Source organism: Alligator mississippiensis, chromosome 2, assembly GCF_030867095.1.
Source record: "Alligator mississippiensis isolate rAllMis1 chromosome 2, rAllMis1, whole genome shotgun sequence".
In the NCBI taxonomy this organism is placed as follows: domain Eukaryota; kingdom Metazoa; phylum Chordata; order Crocodylia; family Alligatoridae; genus Alligator; species Alligator mississippiensis.
The window spans coordinates 21,594,603-21,616,320 of NC_081825.1; the positions used below are offsets into that span (position 1 = coordinate 21,594,603).

At 40.9% G+C, this 21,718-nt stretch overlaps 1 protein-coding gene across 4 annotated transcripts in view; it reads left to right on the forward strand.

Annotated features, from left to right (window-relative positions):
* RGS12 (regulator of G protein signaling 12) overlaps window positions 1-21,718 on the forward strand; it is a 169,584-nt gene that overhangs the window by 135,296 nt on the left and 12,570 nt on the right. For all 4 annotated transcript variants that reach the window (XM_019479123.2, XM_006262642.4, XM_059721535.1 and 1 more), the window contains one exon: window positions 971-1,579. In XM_019479123.2, coding sequence (XP_019334668.1) covers window positions 971-1,579 — 609 coding nt within the window. The remainder of the gene's footprint in view (window positions 1-970; window positions 1,580-21,718) is intronic.

Below are 21,718 nucleotides of genomic sequence, written 5' to 3' on the forward strand. Positions count from 1 at the left end.
TAAATGACACAACCTTATATCATGCTGAGGAATTATAGCTCCTGAAAACTAAATTTTGTAGGTGTTTCCTGTTGATTTTAATTAGATAACCATTATGATCTGGCTTAAAACCTCCAAACTGATTTTGCTTGAGAAGCTCAAATGAGTTTAAATTTTCAGTTCTAGAAACACAAATTTAATAGATCCTGGGACATGTTTTATTGTGTAGATTTGCAGACTCCAGTTAAACATTAGTACCAGCAAGTTAATTTATTGCTGTGCCATTTCTTTTTTGTGAGTGGTATCACTCTTGTTTTAGGGACTACATTTTGTTGTTGCCAAATGTAGCTTTCCAGGATAAAGTAATAAACTATCCTAAATGTATATCATTTACAGATGCAGAGTTACTAAAACATGAAACAACATAATACTAACCTTGTCAGTTAAAATTGTACTACCAGCTAGATTCAGAAACCTGCTAAATCTTGATCTGACCGACTGCTAATAAAATGGAGGAAACCTTATCTAATAAAGGGTTGTCTACATTTTGAACCAATAAGCTTTCAGAGGAAATGGCTATTTTTGAGTTGAGGTATGCAAAGAAACATCTAGGATATACAAATATGCGTCCGAGTACTGTAAAGGCCCAAATGTCGGTAAAACAGAACCTTGTTTTGTATTAAGAATAAAAGGCAGGTATAAAGATTCATTTTAATGTATAAAATAAAAAGTTCAGGGTTTACAGTGAATTGCAGCAGTTCTAAACTGCAAAACTGCTTTTACAATAGGAATCCTGATGGTCCTAATTATAGTACTGCTAGTAAGCATTGATGTAATTGAAAAAGTTCCTAATTAACATAGAATCTAATTTTAAAGCAGAATTCAAAGGAATTGAAGGTCTTATTGGAAACTAAATGTGATGATTATTGACATTAGCAATAGCATTGCACTTTCTGACAAAATTTGTCAATTTGGGTTTTTTTCCCAATAGAATTTTTTGATCTCATATCCAAAGCTCAGAGTAATAGAGCAGACGACCAACGTGGGCTGCTAAGAAAAGAAGACCTTGTTCTGCCTGATTTTCTTCGTTTACCCCTGGCTGGACCAGAGCCACCTTCTTCTACACCGATAGGCCCTAAAGGCCTTAACAGGAGAATTTCAAAATATGATGGCCAGGACAAATGTACAGGTGGAAAACTGGAGTCCATACAAAACTATAATGAAAATTCAATTAAAAAAATGGGTCATTCAGAAAATAAACATAAAACTGCTTTGGCAACAGTTAACAGTCAGAAGACTTACAGCGTTCCTTTTAGTGCCCCGTTGTCTCCAATTCCACATGTGCAGGAAAACAACAGTACAACAGTATGGAAAAGGCAGTCAAGAGAATTGCAGGCTGAAGGCATACAGATGATAGATGATGACAATGTAGCGGACTTGACTCTCGTGGCTGAAGGAGACATTAGCAGCCCCAACAGCACTTTATTGCCACCACCAACACCACCGACAGACATCAGTAATCTCACAGAAGCCAACTACCCACCCCCGACTCCGCTGGCAGGTAATCAGGAAAAACCTGGATATCAAAGATCCAATTCAGGTACTTCTAGATTTTAATAACATTTTTCATGGAATATTACTTTACTTTCTCTTCGTTGTTTATCAATATTTGGCAACCATTAAAACAAAGACAAAAAGTCTCTGCACCTTAAATATTTATTTTAAATGAGAAGCTTCATGGTCTTATTCTGTGTGTTTAATGGTTACATTTCTGGTTGCCTTTAGAAGCATAATTTCATTTAGGCTGTGCACATAAGTGCTAAAAGCTTTCAACAGTATTTTCATGTTAAACTCTAATGCACACATGAAAATCATACATAATACTCCTAACAATCTTACCTATCAAGCTGATCTTATCTCTTAGAGCAGAGGTTTTCAACCTTTTTCTTTCTGAAGCCCCACCCCCCAGCATGCTATAAAAACTCCATGACCCACGTGTGCCCCACAGAGCTGCTGCCACTCCCTGTGTAAGAGAGGACCGCCCGGGCTCCCTGGCCTTGGGTGCAGTGGGCGTAGCTCCGCAGTGTGGCACCCTGGGGCCACACTCACCTGAGCAGCAGCAGCGTGGAGCCTCGTCTGCCTGACTGTGGCACTGCCCACAAGACAGAAACTCTGGGGCCACTCAAAGCAGGCCCACCCCTGCCCCGCCCTCGGGACTCGCCTCAGTCCTGGGAGTCCAAAACAGCTCTTCCCCACACCGGGCAAGGCTGGGTTGGGTGGACCCCCTGAAACCTGCTCACAGGCCCCCAGGAGGCTGCGGACCCCTGCTTGAGAACTGTTGTCTTGGAGCATGGAAAAATATAATACCTATATCTCAGCTGCCTAACAATAGTTCAATCTATATTTTCAGAATAGTGAGTTGCAATAAAATTCAGTCATTAGTGTTTTTAGTATTACAGTGATTAGTTTCACATTTTCTTTCACCAGTTTTTTAAAATTGGAAAGTTTCAGCACTGTAGGAGGAACCATAATTATACTTTGAAAATTGTAGTAGTGTTTATAATAACATTATCAACTGGATAACGTTTGAATCATTTTAACTTTTGTTTAATAAATTTAATACTTTTTGTCTAAAAGTATAACCATTTATACCTTTCTTCCCATGACTCCGTCACCCAAAAGTAGTTGATTGCATCTACCATATAGTTCCAAAGGATTTACATGTGGAATACGTTTTTTCTAGCAGGCAATTTTTAAGAAAAAGAAGGACATCAGAATGTAAGTTGCAGGGTTTAGCAATATCACAGAGCAATATTATCTCCATGATTGGAATATGGAATTTCCTTGCCAACATGGACTTTAACAATATTGCTATTACCAGGAACCAGAATTTGTAGCTTGTTGGCATTGTGGAACTTACATTTTACAGTTGTACTGTACATTTAATGTAAAATATAAGAAAAGGTATCTATGTGCTACATTTATTTTTGATGTTTCATACAGTACATAGTGCCATGATTTGTATAATTCCTTCTTTGTGCTGTGACACTATAAATTTAATTATTTATCTTTTTACACAGAATATTTGATACTGTTTCCTATCTGTAAGGTCAATGATCTGTAAATATTTCTTTGATTGTTTCATGCTTACAAATGGCAATGTGAAGTATTTCATCCTGCTGCTCTATAAAAACAGAAGACCTATTAATAGTATTTGCAAAATGCTCTATAAATGCTACCATTTTACTTCCTGAAATTAAATTTAAATTTTAAATAGACCTGTAATCTACTGCCTCCAACAAAGAACTTAAAAATTGTATTTCAGACTTGTTTATGTACATATGTATATACCTGTGTTGGGGGTCCATTTGATAATGTGACAAGTGTACAAGTTGGTTTTCAATCTGCATCTTTTTTTCAATGAGAACTGTTGTAAAAAAAATTGCACTTAAAAAAACCCCTTAAATGCATGCCATACATTTCTGTATAATTACTGAACTGTACCTTTCACTTTTCCTACTTTCTGCTTTTACTCTATAGAAATCTTTATGTAGTTTTCACATGTATTTTGTATCTTTGTTCTTTCAGAATTAATAAATTCTAGACCTAGTTATGCAAGACTTGTTTTAAGCTTTGATTTTCTTCATAATTTGAAAAAATATTCTGTCTTTATAGAAACTTATAGGCCTAACTTAACAGACTGAATGCAATTAAAACCTAAATATGAAATTAACCTTAATATATTTAAATGTTATAGTATTGGTTCTTCTGTTTAACATAGTGGTATCAGTTCAGGTCTATTAACATACACGTTAGTAGGAATGAACTAACAAAATGATGAAGAGAAACTTGACAGAAGAGAAGATCCGCAACACTGATATGTACAGATAAGAGAACAGATTGGCCTGTAATATTTATACTGTGGTATGTCTGTTACAAATAATGTAAATGGTAGTATGATTTGAAAATCAAAAGCTTTATATCTTTGAAATTGTTTACATTTTCTTCTGTCAAATCCACACTACATGTTGATTCTCCTAAACAAATAACAAAAATGAACTCCCTGAATTCTTTTTTCTCTCTAGATTCATGGGCTAAACCTTGTATTTGGGTATTATTTTCTTATCCTTCAAGGGACAACAGTATTTCATTGGTCTTTATGGAATGAGTTGGTAGACTCACTTTGGTTTTAAGTGGAGCCACTAACTTAATGTCCTCTTCGTCTGACACTCTCATTTAAAGGCCAAAGATTGCATGAGTCCTGGAGACAACCTTTTCACTCCTAGAAACTGAGCTTCCACAACAAGGTTGCAAAACCTTGTGAAACAGTAGCATAGGGATCCTTGAATTTCTTACACTTTAACCTTCTCTGTTTGAAGATTTTGTTTTACCAAACTGCCTTCATTTATAGGTATGGTTTTTCAGAAAAGAAAATAGAAGAATTTAATCCACTACAATTCCCCTTGTGAAGTCCATAAGACTTTTTGAGAACAGATCCATACATGTGATCATACTAGAGCTTTATTTTAGAAGTTTAATTTTCTATTCTGAGTACAGTTGATTAGGAGGTTCACCTTTGTCTCAGCCACCCTCTCTGTAATCAAATATGGTAATTTTACAAAATTAAAAGAATACTTAATTTTCCTTGATTTTACTGCAAACTAGAACTATCTTTCTTAAAGAACAATCATTTTAAATGTAATTCTTTTTTTTTTAACTGGCCTTTTACAAGAACTTGGAATATACAGGAGCACTTTTTTACTCTTTTTTTCCAAACATACTGCTCTGCTCAATAAAGGGTAACGTACAACACACAAGTCCAACAGCTTTAATTTGATTTTATACCAAAAGGTTTGTGTTGAACACAGGCCTTTCAATGTTGATCTTTTCATGGAGACTGTAAGTAAAGGCACTTTTGCCAGGTGTATTTTTGTAATAGGCAGTGCTGGATAACCGCTGTATTTTCTTGCATACAACACACCCTAGAATAAGACACTCACTTTGCTTTGGGAAGACAGAATGAGGAAGAAAATTTTTTCCAGTTATGGCTGAATGTCGACTATAGGGGATTCTGCCTGCTGTGGCTGTGCAGGTTAACACTGTAACTCTGCCTCTAAAGGGTGAACTCAACCCCCTCTTTCCCTGACATGGGCAGAGGGAAAAACAAGGCAGGCCTCTTGTAGCAAAGCTTTCCTGCTTCAGTTCCAGGGAAGAAAAATCAGCTTACCTGTTTAAGACATCCTAATTTTGGAGGTTTAATTTTGGGGAAAGAGACGTGTTTGATGTGCAAGGAAATACAATACTAGTCAGACATCAGTTAAACAATACACGAAAAACAGACAGAAGATAGGGCAAGTTGACACTTTAGAGACCAACTGGTTCAGAGAGGTGTGAGCTTTCATAGGCAGAAGCCTAATTTGTCAGATAATAAGAGAATGAAAAAAGACGATAGAAATCAAAAGAAAAAAAATGATGCTTTAATGGTTCAACATGTGTAATCTCTTGTTAGCAAAAAATCTTTTAATTGAAATATGATTTGTTAAATCAAAAGTCAGAGTGAAACAAAATCAATGTATAAATAGTATGAAGTGAGGGTATTGTCTTATTTACAAATTGATTTTTAAAAGAAAATGATATATTTACCCACAAAGAAATTTAGGTATATTGGGCATCTGGGAAAAGGACACGGGTGGAAGACCCTGGCACCTGAACGTGGAAAACTGTGGTGTTGTGAACCCTAATCCTCAGTATGGCAGGAGTGTGTGGGGCCAAGTACTGCAAATATAGAGAGATTTCAGTACTTGGGCCCATCTGATATGTCTCTAGGTGAGTTTGATCACTGTATGAAGTATTCATTGAAGATCTAGAACTGGACTTGGCAACGTTTTTTGGCAGAGTGCTAAAAACACCCACAACCTTGACTTGTTAAGATGTTGGCATGCCAGGGTGGACAGCAGAGGAGCCGCAAGGGGCCTGATCCTTGTGGCAGTGCAGCTCCAGCCCCTTCCCCACTGTCCACCCCAAGGTGCACATGCCAAGCAAAACGCCTTTCTATGCCATGCTCTGGCATCTGTGCCAGGGATTGCCTTCCCCTGGTCTACAAGGCAGTTTCCAGTAAAGATGAATAGTGGCAAATGGCAAAACTCTGAAATTAGTTTTGGAATAACTCAAACTTTTGGGAACAGTCTTTCAAATGCTTTAATTGTGCTTACCATGAGAACATTTCTCCAAGGTTGCCAGAGAAATCCCAACGGTTATCTTATCAAAATGGGTTTTGTGCTACTGTTAGTAAATTAGGTTCCACCCAGCCCTAGGAAACTCCTAAATGCATCATTTGTTAAGTTGGCTGCCTGTCCTTTGGCACACTGTCTTCCCTATCTTTATTATACATTTCTTGGCTTCTTTTCAGAATTTCCCCTGCCTTATGATCTGTTTAACTAGTAATAAATGTGATTAAGAGTAAAATAAAGATTTTTTTTTTTCTATTTAAATTGTATGAAGTTTGAGGAATATTTTTTTAGCTTTGTGCTTGACTTCCATAACTGGTGCATTGTTATAAAGGTTGACAACATATTATAACTTAGTGTTAATTATAACGAAAAGTTACCTCAAAAATTACATTTTAAGGATTTAAAAATGTCTATACCATTACATATTCATCTGAATCTATGGTGGGGAGCAAAGCAAATGCATAATAAGCAAAACAAAGCTATTTAATGCATAATAAACAATAATAGAAATACAGTATTGCACATGACTGATGCAAGATGTTTGGTTAAGATTTCCTTAAGTTGCATTAAAAATTCTGGGTGTCCAGCTTGAACCATGTTGAAGTGATAAATTTTGAAAGGGTTGAGAGCATAATGCTTTTTGAAAATGGGTCATTTTCGTAAGGTATCTCCAGGAGAGAATGTGTGAACTGAAGCAGTAGTCACTTTTGAAAATCTTGGCTGTGTTGTTTAAAGATGAGCCCTAATTCTGTTGTGATTGTTTGCAATGGGAGTTTCAAGTGATGACAAGACCATAAGGTGGTAGTTGCCTACTCAAATACTCTGAATATCATTTCAGTTGGCAGAGCCTTACTGCAGGCTACATATTTAGTCATCATGTATACATCATCATTGAAGTTTGCAATATAAATATATATGCCGTGTGTATGATATAGTTTTTCTGATTGTATTGCTATTACTTCTCAATAGTGAATACATTAAAAACTTGCATTGGTTTGAAAAATTCTCTTCAAAATGGGGAATGTTTCTGGAAATAATGGGTAAACTTTTTTTAAACCACTTACATTTTATTTTATGTCTCTCCGCACTTACGTGCAATCCATAACCTGTGCAAGAAATTGCTTGATTGATGTACTGGGACTCAAGTGATGAGTTTGTTTTCTTGCAAGGAGTCAGGGTGAGTCATTTTAAGATCTTTGGGAATGAGTTAACAGCACAGTCCACTTTCTGTGAAAAAGTCTGTCTTCCATACGTTAACCTAGTGAGAAGTGACTGCTCTGGGATGTCAGGGTCACATAGGGACAGATCATCTCTCAAGTACATAGTGCCTGCCCCATGGAGACCTTGAACTTCAGGGACGGGCCATTGTGGACCCTGATATGTCCACAGTGACTTCTTCATAGCACATACGTGCTATGAAGCAAGATAGTCTTTTTTTTTTTTTTTTTTTTTTTTTTTTTTTTTTTTTTTTTTTACCCCCTTTGTATCAGTAGAGTTTTTTGGGGCATCCTGGTTTATTCCTAAATACAGTAATTTGCAATAATTGAGCTGGTAGGTCAGTGGTGCATAGACCATTGATTTGATTCCATCAAATTGTTTTTTTCAGTATAGAACCATTCCATTTTATAGATGTAGGATGAAAAACATAATACAATTAGAATGAAGGGAATTGTTACCCGCTAAGTAAGATGATATATTTTTGCTCTGAAAAAGTAAAGTTTATTTGTTTAAAAGTCCCTGTGATAGACACAACCCATAAATATATCATTGGGTAATATGAAGAACCAGCTAGGAATATAAAAGAAAAAAAAATATAGTAAATTACCTGAATTACCTGAGTACAATAATACTGAAGAATTAAGAACAGACTTCTAATGTGGAAAGTCATTACTTAACCTCAGTTAAAGATGATATTAGCTTTATATTAGCTTTATAGAAGATAGGTGGCATTACACCCAAGAAGCTCAACTGCTTCCTTTGTGAAAGTATTCTTTCCAAAAGCTGGATAGCAAGTAATTCCATGGAATTTTAACTATGTGATATACTGGGCAGAAATAAAACAGCATGGATTCAGCTTCTTCAACCATGGGATGTAGTTCCAAGAAGAATGATTCGTAGGAAGAGACAGGATCCACCCAATGAAGATAGGGAAGAGCATCTTTACAAACAGGCTCGTTAACCTAGTGACGAGGGCTTTAAACTAGGTTTGCCAGGGGATGAAGACCAAAGCCCTGAGGTAAGTGGGGAAGGGGGAGACCTGGAGGAAGCACAAGGAAGAGGGGGCAACAGGGGAGGCCACCTCATTCTTCCTGAGAAAGTAGGGCAAGCAGCTGGTTACCTCAGGTGTCTGTGCACATACACACAGAGCCTGGGAAACGAGCAGGAAGAATTGAAAGTCCTTGCACAGTCAAAGAACTATGATGTGATTGGAATAATAGATGTGGTGGGAGCTCACATGACTGGAGCACTGCAATGGATGGGTACAAACTGTGCAGGAAGGACAGGCAGGGGAGAAGAGGAGGGGTTGCGCTGTATGTAAAAGAGGCATATAATTGCACGTGAGAGCTCCAGTCTGAAACTGGAGATAGGCCTGTTGAAAGTCTCTGGGTTAGAGTCAGAGGGGAGAGCAACAAGGGTGATGTTATGGTGACGGTCTGCTATAGATCACCAGACCAGGAGGCTGAGGTAGATGAGGCTTTCTTCAGACAACTAGCAGAAGTTTCCTGAACACAGGCTCTGGTTCTCATGGGGGACTTCAGCCAACCTGACATCTGCTGCGAGGGCAATGCAGCAGTGCGCAGGCAATCTAGGAAGTTTTTGGAGTGCACTGGAGACAACTTCCTGGTGCAAGTGCTGGAGAAACCAACTAGGGGCCGTGCTCTTGACTTGCTGCTCACAAACAGGGAAGAATTGGTGGGGGATGTAGAAGTGGCTGGCAACTTGGGCATCAGTGACCATGAGATGGTCGAGTTCAGAACTGTGACAAAAAGAAAAAAGGAGAGTGGCATAGTATGGACTCGACTGCAGAAAACCGACTTAGATTAGCTCAGGGAACTCATGGGCAGGATCCCCTGAGAGGCTAGTCTGAGGGGGAAAGGAGTCCAGAAGAGTTGGTTGTATTTTAAAGAGACCTTACTAAAGGCGCAGGAAAAAAATATCCTGATGTGTAGGAAGAATAGCAAGTATGCCAGGTGACCAGCTTGGCTTAACAGAAAACTCTTGGCAAGCTTAAACACAAAAAGGAAGCTTGTACGAAGTGGAAGCTTAGATAGATGACTAGGGAGGAATATAAGAATATTGCTTGGGCATGTAGGGATGAAATCAGGAAGGCTGAAGTTGCAGCTAGCAAGGGACATGAAGGGTAACAAGAAGGGTTTCTACAAGTATGTTAGCAACAAGAGGAAGTTGAGGGAAGGTGTGGGTCCCTTACGGAATGGGGGAAGCAGCCTAGTGACAGAGGATGAGAGAGTCTGAAGTACTCAATGCCTTGGTTTTCACAGGCAAGGTCAGCTCCCAGACTACAGCATCTGGCAGCACAGTTTGGGGAGAAGGTGAACAGCCCTCAATGGTGAAAGAACAGGTTAGAGACTATTTAGAAAAGCTGGACATGTACAAGTCCATGGGGCCAGATGCAAAGCATCTGAGGGTGCTGAGGGAGTTGGCTGATACGATTGCAGAGCTGCCGGCCATTATCTTTGGAAACTCATGGTCATAAAGGCAGGTCCTGGAAGATTGGAAAAGAGTAAATATAGTGCCCATCTTTAAGAAAGGTAAGAAGGAGGATCCAGGGAACTACAGATCAGTCAGCCTCACCTCAGTCCCTGGAAAAATGGAGCAGGTCCTCAAGGAATCCATTTCTAAGCACTTGGAGAAAGTCATGTCTGACCAACCTGATTGCCTTCTATGATGAGATGACTGGCTCTGTGGATGCAGGAAAAGCAGTGCATGTGATATACCTTGACTTTAGCAAGGCATTGATATGGTCTCCCACAGCATTCCTGCAAGCAAACTGTGGAAGTACGGGTTGGGTGAATGGACTGTAAGGTGGATAGAAAGCTAGCTAGATCATCGGGTTCAACAGGTAGTGATCAATGGCTTGAGATCTAGTTGACAGCTGGTAGCAAGTGGAGTGCCCCACAGGTTGGTCCTGGGGCTGGTTTTGTTCAATATTTTCATTAATGATCTGGAAGTTGGGATGGGTTGCACCCTCAGCAAGTTCACAGATGACATCAATCTGTGGGGTTGTAGTAGATATGCTGGAGGGTAGGGCTAGGATTCAGAGCGACTTAGACAAATTGGAGGAGTGGGCCAAAAGAAATCTCATGAGGTTCAACAAGGACTAGTGCCAAATCCTGCAATTAAGACAGAAGAATCCCATGCACTGCTACAGGCTTGTGACCAACTGGCTAAGCAGCAGCTCTGCTGAAAAGGACTTGGGAGTTGCAATGGGTAATATGCTGGATATGAGTCTGCAGTGTGCCCTTGTCAAGAAGGCTAACGGCATCCTGGGCTGCAATAGTAGGAATGTTGCCAGCAGATTGAGGGAAGTAATTGTTCCCCTCTATCTGCCTTGGTGAGGCCACATCTGGAGTACTATGTCCAGTTTTTGCGCACACACCCCTCCCCACTACAGAAAGGATGTGGACAAGCTGGAGAGAGGAGGGCAGTGGAGGGCAATGAAAATGGTTCAGGGGGCTGGGACATGTGACTTCTGAGGAGCGTTTGAGGGACCTGGGCTTGCATAGTCTGCAGAAGAGAAGACTGAGGGGGAGTTTGATGGCAGCTTTCACCTACCACACTCCAGCAGCCTCCAGTATCTTATGCATCAGCACCCTCATGCTTAAAAATGGTGACGGTGCTTTATGTAAAGCTTGTTTGGCAAGCTTTAGATAAAGTGCCCCCACTGCCATTTTTAAGTGGGGGGATGCTGATACACAAGATGCTCTGGGTGCTTTAATTAGAGCAACTCTCAGAGCTGCTCTAATTAAAGTGCCCCCCCCCCCCCTTCCCAGAGCATGTGTATAAATACCCAGTGTTCTCAAGTTGCAGCAAAGGAAGTTTAGGTTAGATATTACGAAAAACTTTCTCACTAGGAGGGTGGTGAAACACTGGAATGGGTTACCTTAAGAGGTGGTGGAACCTGTAACCTTGGAGGTTTTTAAGGCCCAGCTCGACAAAGCCATGGCCGGAATGATCTAGTTGGAGATGGTCTTGCTTTGAGCAGGGACTTGTACTAGATGACCTCCTGAGGTCCCTTCCAGCCTTATTTTTCTATGATTCCATGAAATCCAGTGGCCTAGCCCTAGTCAGTATTGTATTAGGACAGGGTCAGGGAAAATTCAGCCTGTAGGCTGGATCTGACCTGCTGATTGATTGTATCTAGCTTTGCTGCCCTAGCAGCATTCTGCATGGGGCTGAATGGTAAGACCTTGTACTGTTAATGCTCTTACCTAGCATAAATCCGAAGCAATTCTTGTAGGAAGGGTCGTTTACAATGTGGAAATGGGCATCTCATGGACAAGAAATTGCATATCAGTTCCCCAGGTGCAAGAACAGTATGATGAAGACCTTAAATTTGGGAATGAAAGCGTTCTTCAGCCTCAGATGGGGTGCTGTTCCACTTAAATTTTGCGGGGAAGGGCACATGTAGCAGAGCTCATTCAGGCAGTGTGGGGCAGGAGCAGCCCACCCGCCACCACCCAGTACTCCACATAGGGCTGAGCCCAGCCCACTCCCACCTGATCTTTTTACCTCCCACAGCTCCTGCTGTGCCACGCTCCCTCTCATACCCAACCTGGGTCTGCCAAACCTCAGCCCCTGGATCCAGTCAACGCAGCTTCCTGGCCGGGTGGCTGCTGCTGCTGCTCCTACAGCTGCCTGGGTGCTGCTCAGCTCTTTCACTTCCAGTGGTTCCTCTTCCTCTTTCCTCCCACTGCTCCAGGCAGCACGCAGCATGGGGAAGCCGTGAGGATGTGTGTCATGCAGCAGATGCCAGGTGAGGTTGGGGGAAAGCTGCAGCCAGGCAGCTCGTGCCCCAGCATGTAGGGCTCCAGCTCCTGGCTACCTTCCACTCGGCCACCCATGGGTGGCTGCTTATTGTGTGGGGTGGACAGAGTGGGTGGAAGGTGGCCAGGAGCTGCAGCTGAAGTCCTGCACACGGGCAGGAGCTGCCTGGCTGCAGCTTCCCCCCCCCACCTGGTTGGGCATCTGCTGCCCAGCACATGTCTCCATGGCTGCCCTGCACTGTCTGGTGCCTGGAGTGGCATAGTAGGGATAGGAGGAGGAAGAGATGCTTGAGGCAGGGGGAGCTGAGTAGTACTTGGGCAGCTGCAGCCACACAGAGCAGCCCTGCTGTAAAGCTGTGGCTGTTGGCTGGGGCCAGGGCAGTGCTGTCTGGTGGGCATGGGATGGGTGCGAGCGGGAGCATAGTGTAGGCTACCTTGGGCAGGAGTGGGCTGGGCTCAGCCCTACGTGGAGTACTGGCTGGTGGCGAGTGGGCCGCACCTGCACCACACTGCCTGGGTGAGCTCTGCTACACATATCCCCTTCCTCCCAAAATGAAAGAGGAGCAGCATCCCATCTGAGGCTGAAGAACGCTTTCATTCCCAAAGTTAAGGTCATCATCATACTGTTCTTGCAACTGGGGGACTAATATGCAATTTCCTGTCTGTGAGATGCCCATTTCCACATTGCAAACAAACCTTCCTACAAGAATTGCTTTGGATTTATGCCAGGTCAGACCATTAATAGTACAAAGGCTTACCATTCATCATCTCAGTCACCTCAAGAGTTTTCACTAAGGTTTTCTCACTGGTGGGTTCACAGGAGCTGCTCTGGGGTGCCTGACAGCCAGGGCCGCTCTCTCTCAGGATTGATTCTAGTCTCTCCAAGATCTCATTCTGCTGGTAGAGAATTGCTTTATGATAATGGTAAAGATTTGTCTCCTGTTTCTTTCTAGTGCCACATACCAGCTGGCTACAAACCATTTACTCCCTAGGGGATCTCCCTCTAAACATGACAGCATTGATTCCTTTTGTGGTTCGGTCTTATTGACCTGGTAGAAGTACCAGTACAATGTGTGCTACCAGTACAATGTGTGCTAAGCAGAGCTGTCAAGCGATTAAAAAATTTGATCACAGTTAGTTGCATGCTTTAAAAAACTAGTTACAGTTAATCATGATTTTAATCGCACAGCTAAAAACTCAAAATTATGCAGTTACTTTGTATGGATGGAGTGTGTGTGTGTGTGGGGGGGGGGATTTGTGAAGGTGTGGGGGGAGGTGTGGGGTTTGGAGCCTGGGGAGAGCGGGTCCCTATACACCCTGGCAGGATGCAGGGTACTTAGGGTCAGGAGTGAGGGACAATAGCAGGGCTGGGGGGGATATGACTTTGCTGTGAGGGACACACACACACCCACCCTGCCTCATCAGTAAGTCTGTGGAGGGGAAGGGGAAGGAAAGGGGGTTGCAGATTCCCTCCCTCCGCCCCTCCCCCTCCACAGACTTCCTGGAGCAGCTCTGCTCCACATGCAGTGTGCAGGCTGTGGCTGCTCGTGTGCGTCTGTATCTGTGTGCCCCCACACTCCTGCAGCAGCCACCTGGAGCCCACACCCAGGCTGCCCTTTGGTCCTCTGTGCTGCCACTGCTGCCTCGCTGGGCAGCCCGGAGGTGGTGGAGCGGAGCCCAGGTGCAGGCTTCAAAACCACCTGCGCGATTAACGTATTAAAAAAAATTAAGTCAAGAGCTAATTAATGTTTTAATTGCATGAGTTAACTGCCATTAATTGACATTCCTAGTGCTAAGCAGTATTTTTTTTTTTCCTCTCATGCTCGTCAGTGACAGTTCTGAAGAATTACTCTTTTAAGTTACTGAGCTCATGTCAATAATCGGCAAACATTAAGTGGTTTGATGCCAGAGGAGGTAAACCTCATCAATGTGCTAAAACTCGCAGCAGTTGGGAGACTATGTAAAGACTCCATATTCATGGCCACCACAAGAAGAATTTTCTCAAAATCTTTCTCTTCCTGGACTGAAACATTGTCGTACTCACTCAACAATGAAAAGCGCCCGTGCCACTTGCCTCCACAGGACTAAGTTTTTTCACAGCTGTTTATTTCCTTAGCCAAGAGGTCCAAGGTCCTGTTTGATATCTGACTGACTTAATGTATTACAGGACCTCAGTAGTGGAACGGCTGACAGTAGTTAGAGCACATTCCACTATATCCCAGGCAGCTTGCAGTCTCTCCGTATAATGTCTCCATGACCAGTATCAACATGGTAGCTCCCCAGGGGTATGTACCTTTACTAGACATGGTACCATTGAAGTCTCCTGGGCTGATACTACAATTGGTAGGGCACTCTTCACTTGGGACTCTTAGACCCATCATTAGGTATGCTGGCACTGCTTTGAACTCACTAGCATTGAGCATGTGTGTATAGACAATCACTTGAAGGAGAAAGATAAGTTACTTGGTAAGTAACTTGGGTTCACTAAAAAAAGATTTTCAACTAACAGTCCCTTCCATTCCTCATATGTGTGTGGAATTTCATTTCAGTTAAAGGGGTTCTGCCGGAGCATAAGGGATCCTACAGCAAGAGTAGGTCCAAAGCTTGTTATGACTTTTTAAAATGTAAGACAAGAGGGCATAAGGTGAGAAAAGCTGTACAAGTTTCAAGGCTGGAAATGAGTGGTGAGTGAAGACGGTCTGGGCAATACACTAATAAGCAGTTACATAGCAAGGAAACCCAGGAGAAAGTACGTATTGGAAAATGCGGGAGATCTGGTCCCGATTTGCATTTTATTTTAGGGTATTAGCAAACATGCCAGTAATGTTATCATATTTACCTGATTCCAAGAAGAATTTTTTTTTAATCTCTATGTAATGGTGGGGGGACTCATCTTGGAATCAAGTACAAGGCAGTGGGAAGGCAGGCAGTTGCTGTGGCTGCAATTGAGGCTGTGGCTGCAGCTCTGACCCTGGACCCAACCCCACAGTAGGTCAGGCAGTAGGAAGCATAAAGGGTTGGGAGACAAGGAGCAGGGGTCAAGTTGTTTGCCCCCTGCCTGCCTGCCCCCCCAACACTGCTTTCCCCAGTGCAGCAGTTGGGGGGGGGGGGGGGGAATTTAAGATGACCCTCCAATAATTGGATTCTGTGCATGGAAAATTATACCAAATTTATAAATTCTCCATGTATAGAATCTAATTACTGAGTGGTTGTCTTAAATTCAGGGTCATCTTGGATTCAGGTGAATATGGTAAGTGTGGGGGGGAACTGCAAAAAATTGAGGGCCAGTACTAGAAGATTGATAGAAAAGTAGTACTGCTAATTATCACAACTAAATCTAACTGTTATCACAGTTGAACTTGATTTATAATTTGGAATTGTAGAATTATACATAAATATAGTGAATGGCATTTGAAATTAAAATTAATTTTAGTAAATAATTTGATATAGTATTTCCTGATATCCTCATTTAAATATTAATTAAAACTAGCTTCAATATTGATATAATGTGGATTAAAAACTTACAGAAAAACAGTAAACAAAGTTGATGATAAATCTTTATGGATTAAATTGTGAGGTGCAAATACGTTCAGACTACTGCATATTTATGAGTGTTGGTATTTGGAAAACCATCTCCATTGTAGGAATGGAGAAATTGAAGAGAATGAGTTCAGAAAAATAGAGGAGCAAATTCGAGGTTATAGAGGAAAACCATCTCAGAGCCCAGATCAAAACTCAGGAAATTTTTAACTCAGAGTTTTGTTTTTGAATCGCCATACTATGCCTTTCACACACGAAACCTCTCTTTGAAAAGATGCTGTTTTTCAAATGATGTGTTTATTTCCCTAAAAGAATCTTTGTTGCTATTTTTTAGAAAAATACAAGTTTTCCTATAACTATATATCCTACTAGCCAATTGACTGTCAAGAATGACAAGGAGAGGGGGGTGCGTGGGCCTCGGCACCCTGCCCTGTCCCCTCTGTCCCTGCTATCATGGCAGCGTATCACTGCCGCCACCTGCAGACCAAACACTCCTGGCCTCTGCTGGCCTTGCCCCGCTCCGCTCTGGCCCCTCAGTCCCCACTGTCATGGCAGCACTCCGCTGTCTGTCCCTGTCTGTGTAGGGCACTCTGATTGGCTGCTGAGACAGGCAATCAGAGCGCGAATTAAGCGTTACAGATGGATAGATGGACAGACTTACAGACGGATGGTTGGACAAACAGACAGACAGATTTACTCATGACTGGAACCAGGTGTTCTTGTAACAAGTCCTGGGATTCTCCAACAATATATATGCTGGTGAGGTGCAGGACAACCTAGTTCAGCTCTACCTTGTGGAGGGCAGAGCCACACTAATCAGCCAGCCAGACAGGTTCTGGCTAAGCCTAAGTCTTTTATAATATTGGAATGTGAGCAGTGACTTGTGAGCAGTGAACTGGTAGCAGTATGAATTCTGTCTTTTCTGTTGCACTCAAACATATTTTCCAAATTATGTTTTTATTATTATTATTTCTAAACTTTCCAGGACATCTTAGAGGCTATTATTGTTAAATGTTTCTGTGAACCTTTTTTCTCTAAAACCATTGATGAAAATGTATTCCAAAATATCTCAGTATAAGAAATACATGGAATAGCAGTATTCTTGTATCTTTAGTAGTACCTGTGTATAAGAGAAACTTCCTTAGTTGATTTGAATGAGTGGTTTGTTGATGGAATCATATTTCAGGATGTGAAGCATATGACTCAGCTGGTGCTTAATTATATGACAAGGAAAATATAGTAATCAATTTCCTTTAAGAAAGGTTAAGCATAAATCATAGCTAGGAATACTTTGATTAAATACTTTTATCTCCACCGTGAGAAATCAGTTTATAATAAGAATATGGCAGTCTACACTATTTTTGTGTATTAAATCCCTTTAAAATAATTATCTTAAATTGATATGGTGTTTTTACTCCTCCAAACTTCTAAAGTATTTTACAGACTTAACAAAACTATATGCATATGCTAGACCAATATGAGGATAATTTTATCTACCATATTTACTCACATATAAATGAACCTGAATATAAGTTAAATTAAGGAAAAATAAGGAAAATTTATAAATTTGTTATAATTTTCCAGATATACAATCTAATTATTGGAGGTTTGCCTTGAATTTATTCCCCTCCCACTGCTACAGCAGGGAAAATACATCTGAGAGGTCAGGTAGCCCCCTTGTCCTCTTCCTCTGCCCCAAATTCTTCCCTCTGCAGCCCTTTTCCCCTACTCCTTACAGTCAGACCCTGCTCTCCCTGTACACATGGAAGTGAGAAGCACATTTGAAAACACTGGTCTTGAGATAAATATATCTTTATTAATATGCACAAAATTACTACAGGTACCCACAGAGTTGGTTCATTCAGAATTGATGCATTTTGCCTTTTTTGAAACTGCTGCACATTTTAGCATAGGCACTCCATAAATACGCTTTTAAGCAGCATTTTAGTGACCCCACAGCTCAGCATTGCTCAGCATTTGCGTCTACTCCTGATATCCCCCGCCCCACAAAGGATCCAGGTGCTAAGTAGCCCCTCACTCATGACTGGAACCAGCTGTTCTTGTGACAAGTCCTGGGATTCTCCAACAATATATATGCAGGTGAGGTGCAGGACAACCTAGTTCAGGTCTACCTTGTGGAGGGCAGGGCCACACTAATCATATGCACCAGGCGGAGAGAGGGTGTGACAGAAATTCTGGGTGAACTGTTTGGGGCCACATTTGATGATGTTTGCCAGACATTTAAAGTTGGTGAAGAAACAGGAATCATTGGAAAAGGGAAAGAAAGGCACAGCTGAACTGTGGGAGTGAAGAGAAAGTCAATAGGTATTCAGTGTAGTGGCTTACCATGACTTGAAAAAGAGTCAGTGCTGAAGGGGACTAAACTCAATGGTCACCAATTTATATCTTATTTAGATGGATTGCACGGAATGGGCTAGGTCATCCTCTGTATTGGCTACATTTAATCAGCTTAATAGCTGGTTTCCATTACTGAGTATGTTGTTTATGTTACTGTTTTTATGGCTGTGAGTTTGAAAATTAAGGTTCAGCTGCCAGAGAGGTGATGTTCATTGTGATTTATCACTTAGCAGGAAAGGCCGTAAGCAAGTTGTCATCATCTTTCCCAAAAGAAGGTGTAGTCAGTGAGCCGTATTGCAAACTCCTGCCCTGAACTTGTGTGTCATGGAGGGACTGAAGCAATCCATTTAGCACTCCCGGGTGTCATCGACTGGCTATCAAATCTCAATGTACAATGTTAATTAATCTGCACCTTCTCTACTATTGCATGCCCTAGCTGTACGAAAGAAGAAGATTAATGAATATATGCTGCTTTTAGAAGCAGTATAATAATGAGGTTTCCTTGTATGTAAATGTGACTGGAGGAAAAAAGCCTTATCTTGTATTCAAGTAAATATGGTACTATAAAATCACTTTTCCAAGAGCACAGTACTTCCTAATACAAGGGTGTGGCATTGGTTCAGTACATACTGAGAGTCAGGAACGTCTTCAACTAAATCACCAGCATTTAGTGATGCAAATGGCCCACATTCTGAAGCCAATGTCAGAGGTTCTTTCCAGTACCAGTAAATGGTACAATTTATAATTGGTCCTTGGGATTTTCTCACAATGTTCTCTTCTTTCTTGAAGAAGTTGTGATTGAGTTATGTGAAATGCTGGAACAGATTCTCAGTTGGCATATATCAACACAGGGCCATTAAAGTAAATGGAGCTACTCCAATTTGACTGAGATTTTGTCTTCTGTCTTTAACCCAGGGGAAAAAAGACACTCATTTTAATACACATGAGTTTGAGACAGCAAAGTGTTTACAGTTTTGCCTTTTTTTTTTTTTTACCATATTTAATTGCAGGATATTGTGGCAGGGATAACAAAACCCTAATGCATCTTACTAGGTTTACGATTCATCATATAGGACTATAAGGCAGTTTGGTGGATAGATCCTTTTCTAAATTATCCAAAATAATGTATGTTCAGTTACTTCTCATGTGTCTGCATTTGGTCAAATACTTCATCAATCTTAAAGAAACTGCTTGAGAAAATCCAAACACCTGCTTAGATCTACTTACTAGTTAAAGGCATACATCATACAAAACAGACAACTAGTTCACTGAAGCTCTGCATAAATGCTTACCATTTTACCACTAAGATTTTTAAAAGCAAAGAAAAAGTGAGGGAGAGAGAGAGCAGTAGCAATACATCAATGGAAATGGAAAAGAAAGTGAAAGGGTGAAGAAGAGAAGCAGAAGATGTGCTTATCCAAAAAATTGCCTATGCATTAACCCTGACGTAACAGGAAGATTTGTATACATGTCTGCAAAGTATTCATTTGTCTGCCAGTCTGTGAAATGCCAGTTCTCCAAATTAAAGATCAATGAAGATAGCATGTGTTCTTTAAATTAACTGTTAGAGCTATAAGAAGTTTCCCTTAGCTGTGGAGAACTTAGCAGGGAAGCTGAAGAGTACCAGTAGAAGTGATTATGTCATTCTAGTCCTGTTGGAAATTAATCTATGCAGCTGTTCTAGCAAACTTTTTTTTTCCTTCTGAAGTTTGAATGAACATTGGACAGATTTGCCATAGTAACATAAGATATGATTCCTCACTTGCTTTACAGATGCTAAAGCAATCCATAAGGAGATCCATGGAGTTTCTCTTTTCTTTACCACAGCAGTGAAAGGCAAAAGGAAAATATAATTTTGAAGGCCCTTAATAAACCTTGAAGAGTGCTAGATAAAGACACCTGTGCATACATCATTTTTGTTTGCAAACTGCGAAGAAGTGGGTAAATTCCATGATAGTGCATAGGTCATTCAAGACACGCCAGTGCTTCACTTAACTTAGTTGAAGGCTATAATCACCATACTCAGGTCCTAAATATTTTAAAGCTTCATGGATATAGTTTTTCAGTGTTTTAAACCAATTGCTACTGGAGTTCTCTTCCAGATTACTTGATGACTAATGCTGCCTTTGTCACTACCATATTTACTTGTATACCACATGCACCTCTTGTTCCTAAAGCTAGCCTTCCAAAATTGGGATGTCTTGAGTAGGGGAGCTGATTTTTCTTTTTTTGTGGAAGAGCAGCAAGGAGAAAACCATGCTATAATGTATACCAAAATGGTGGTCACTTCTCTCTGGGACAGCAAGCAGTAGGGGCAGAATTCAGCATTAACCAGCTCTCAGCTTCTGCTGAATTGGCAGCAGCTTTTGGCTGAGCAGCCAGAATTGTTACCAATTTGTCAGTTGTCACACTAGCTTTGGCCTGAAGAGCCAGTGAGCTGCGTGAGCATCAGGTGAACTGCTTCATGCAGTCAGCCCTCTCTGCAATGATTCTGGAACAATCCTTTTTCCTATATTCCGTCTTCCTAAAAACAAGGTATGTGTCTTGTTTGGAGGCATGTGGTATGCAAGAAAATACAGATGGTGGGGGAGGGGTTATATCTCTGTGTGTGTGTGTGTGTGTGTGTGTGTGTGTGTGTGTGTGTGTAGTGTGTGTGTGTGTAGTGTGTTTATAGTGTGTAGTGTGTGTGTGTGTGTAGTGTGTTTATAGTGTGTAGTGTGTGTGTGTGTGTAGTGTGTTTATAGTGTGTGTGTTTTAGCCCATTGTGCAAATACTGGTGTGAAAATCATGCTTTTATCTGCTCATTGTAGCATATTAACTCCTCCTCCTCTTCCAGTAAAAAATGAGTTATCCCATACAATTGATTGCAGTTGAATCCAGGGACTACTATGCTAAATCATGTCCTTCTAGATTAGTCTCCTAATTTCAGGGGTAAGCAGTGCTAGAAGCTTCAGAGGGGTTGTGCCTGAAGAAGACAATTATTACATAACCTACTCATATAATAAGATTCTTCCTATAACATCTTCAATTAGAGATTGGTATATGGAGAATCCTTGATGGTATAATTCTTGATGGTCTTATCCATATATGTAATAGTAAGTAATGTGTTTCATCATCAGTTCTCCAAGTGCTTCCACTGATTTATTTTGTTGTTCTCTTGGTTTTTTTGGTGGGGTCCAGATCTTCGATGTATGGAAATTGTTGCAGCTGTCTTGAAATCAGAAAAGCTGTCACAATTCACACAAGTTCATCTGCCATAGATCTGTGAACTGTCTAAAAGTAGTGAATATGAATAGAATAAAGATAAGCAGGAGAAAGATTTCACTATATCAGCATATGACAAACTTGAAAAATGTTTGCAAAATATCATTTTAATATGAATAAAATAGAAATACAAAAATTAATATACCCAGGCCTCACAAATGGTAGTTAAAATTAAGCGGATATTTTGTTTGCTATGTTACCTTGTAAGCACAATGATAACATATCTGATATAGTTTCATTAAAGGTTAGCTGTAATTTAATAGTCTGACTGAGCCTACTGGGCTGATAGACCCATAAAAACTTCCTGTCTTTTCTGCCTGCCATTATTCAACTAGTTTATAA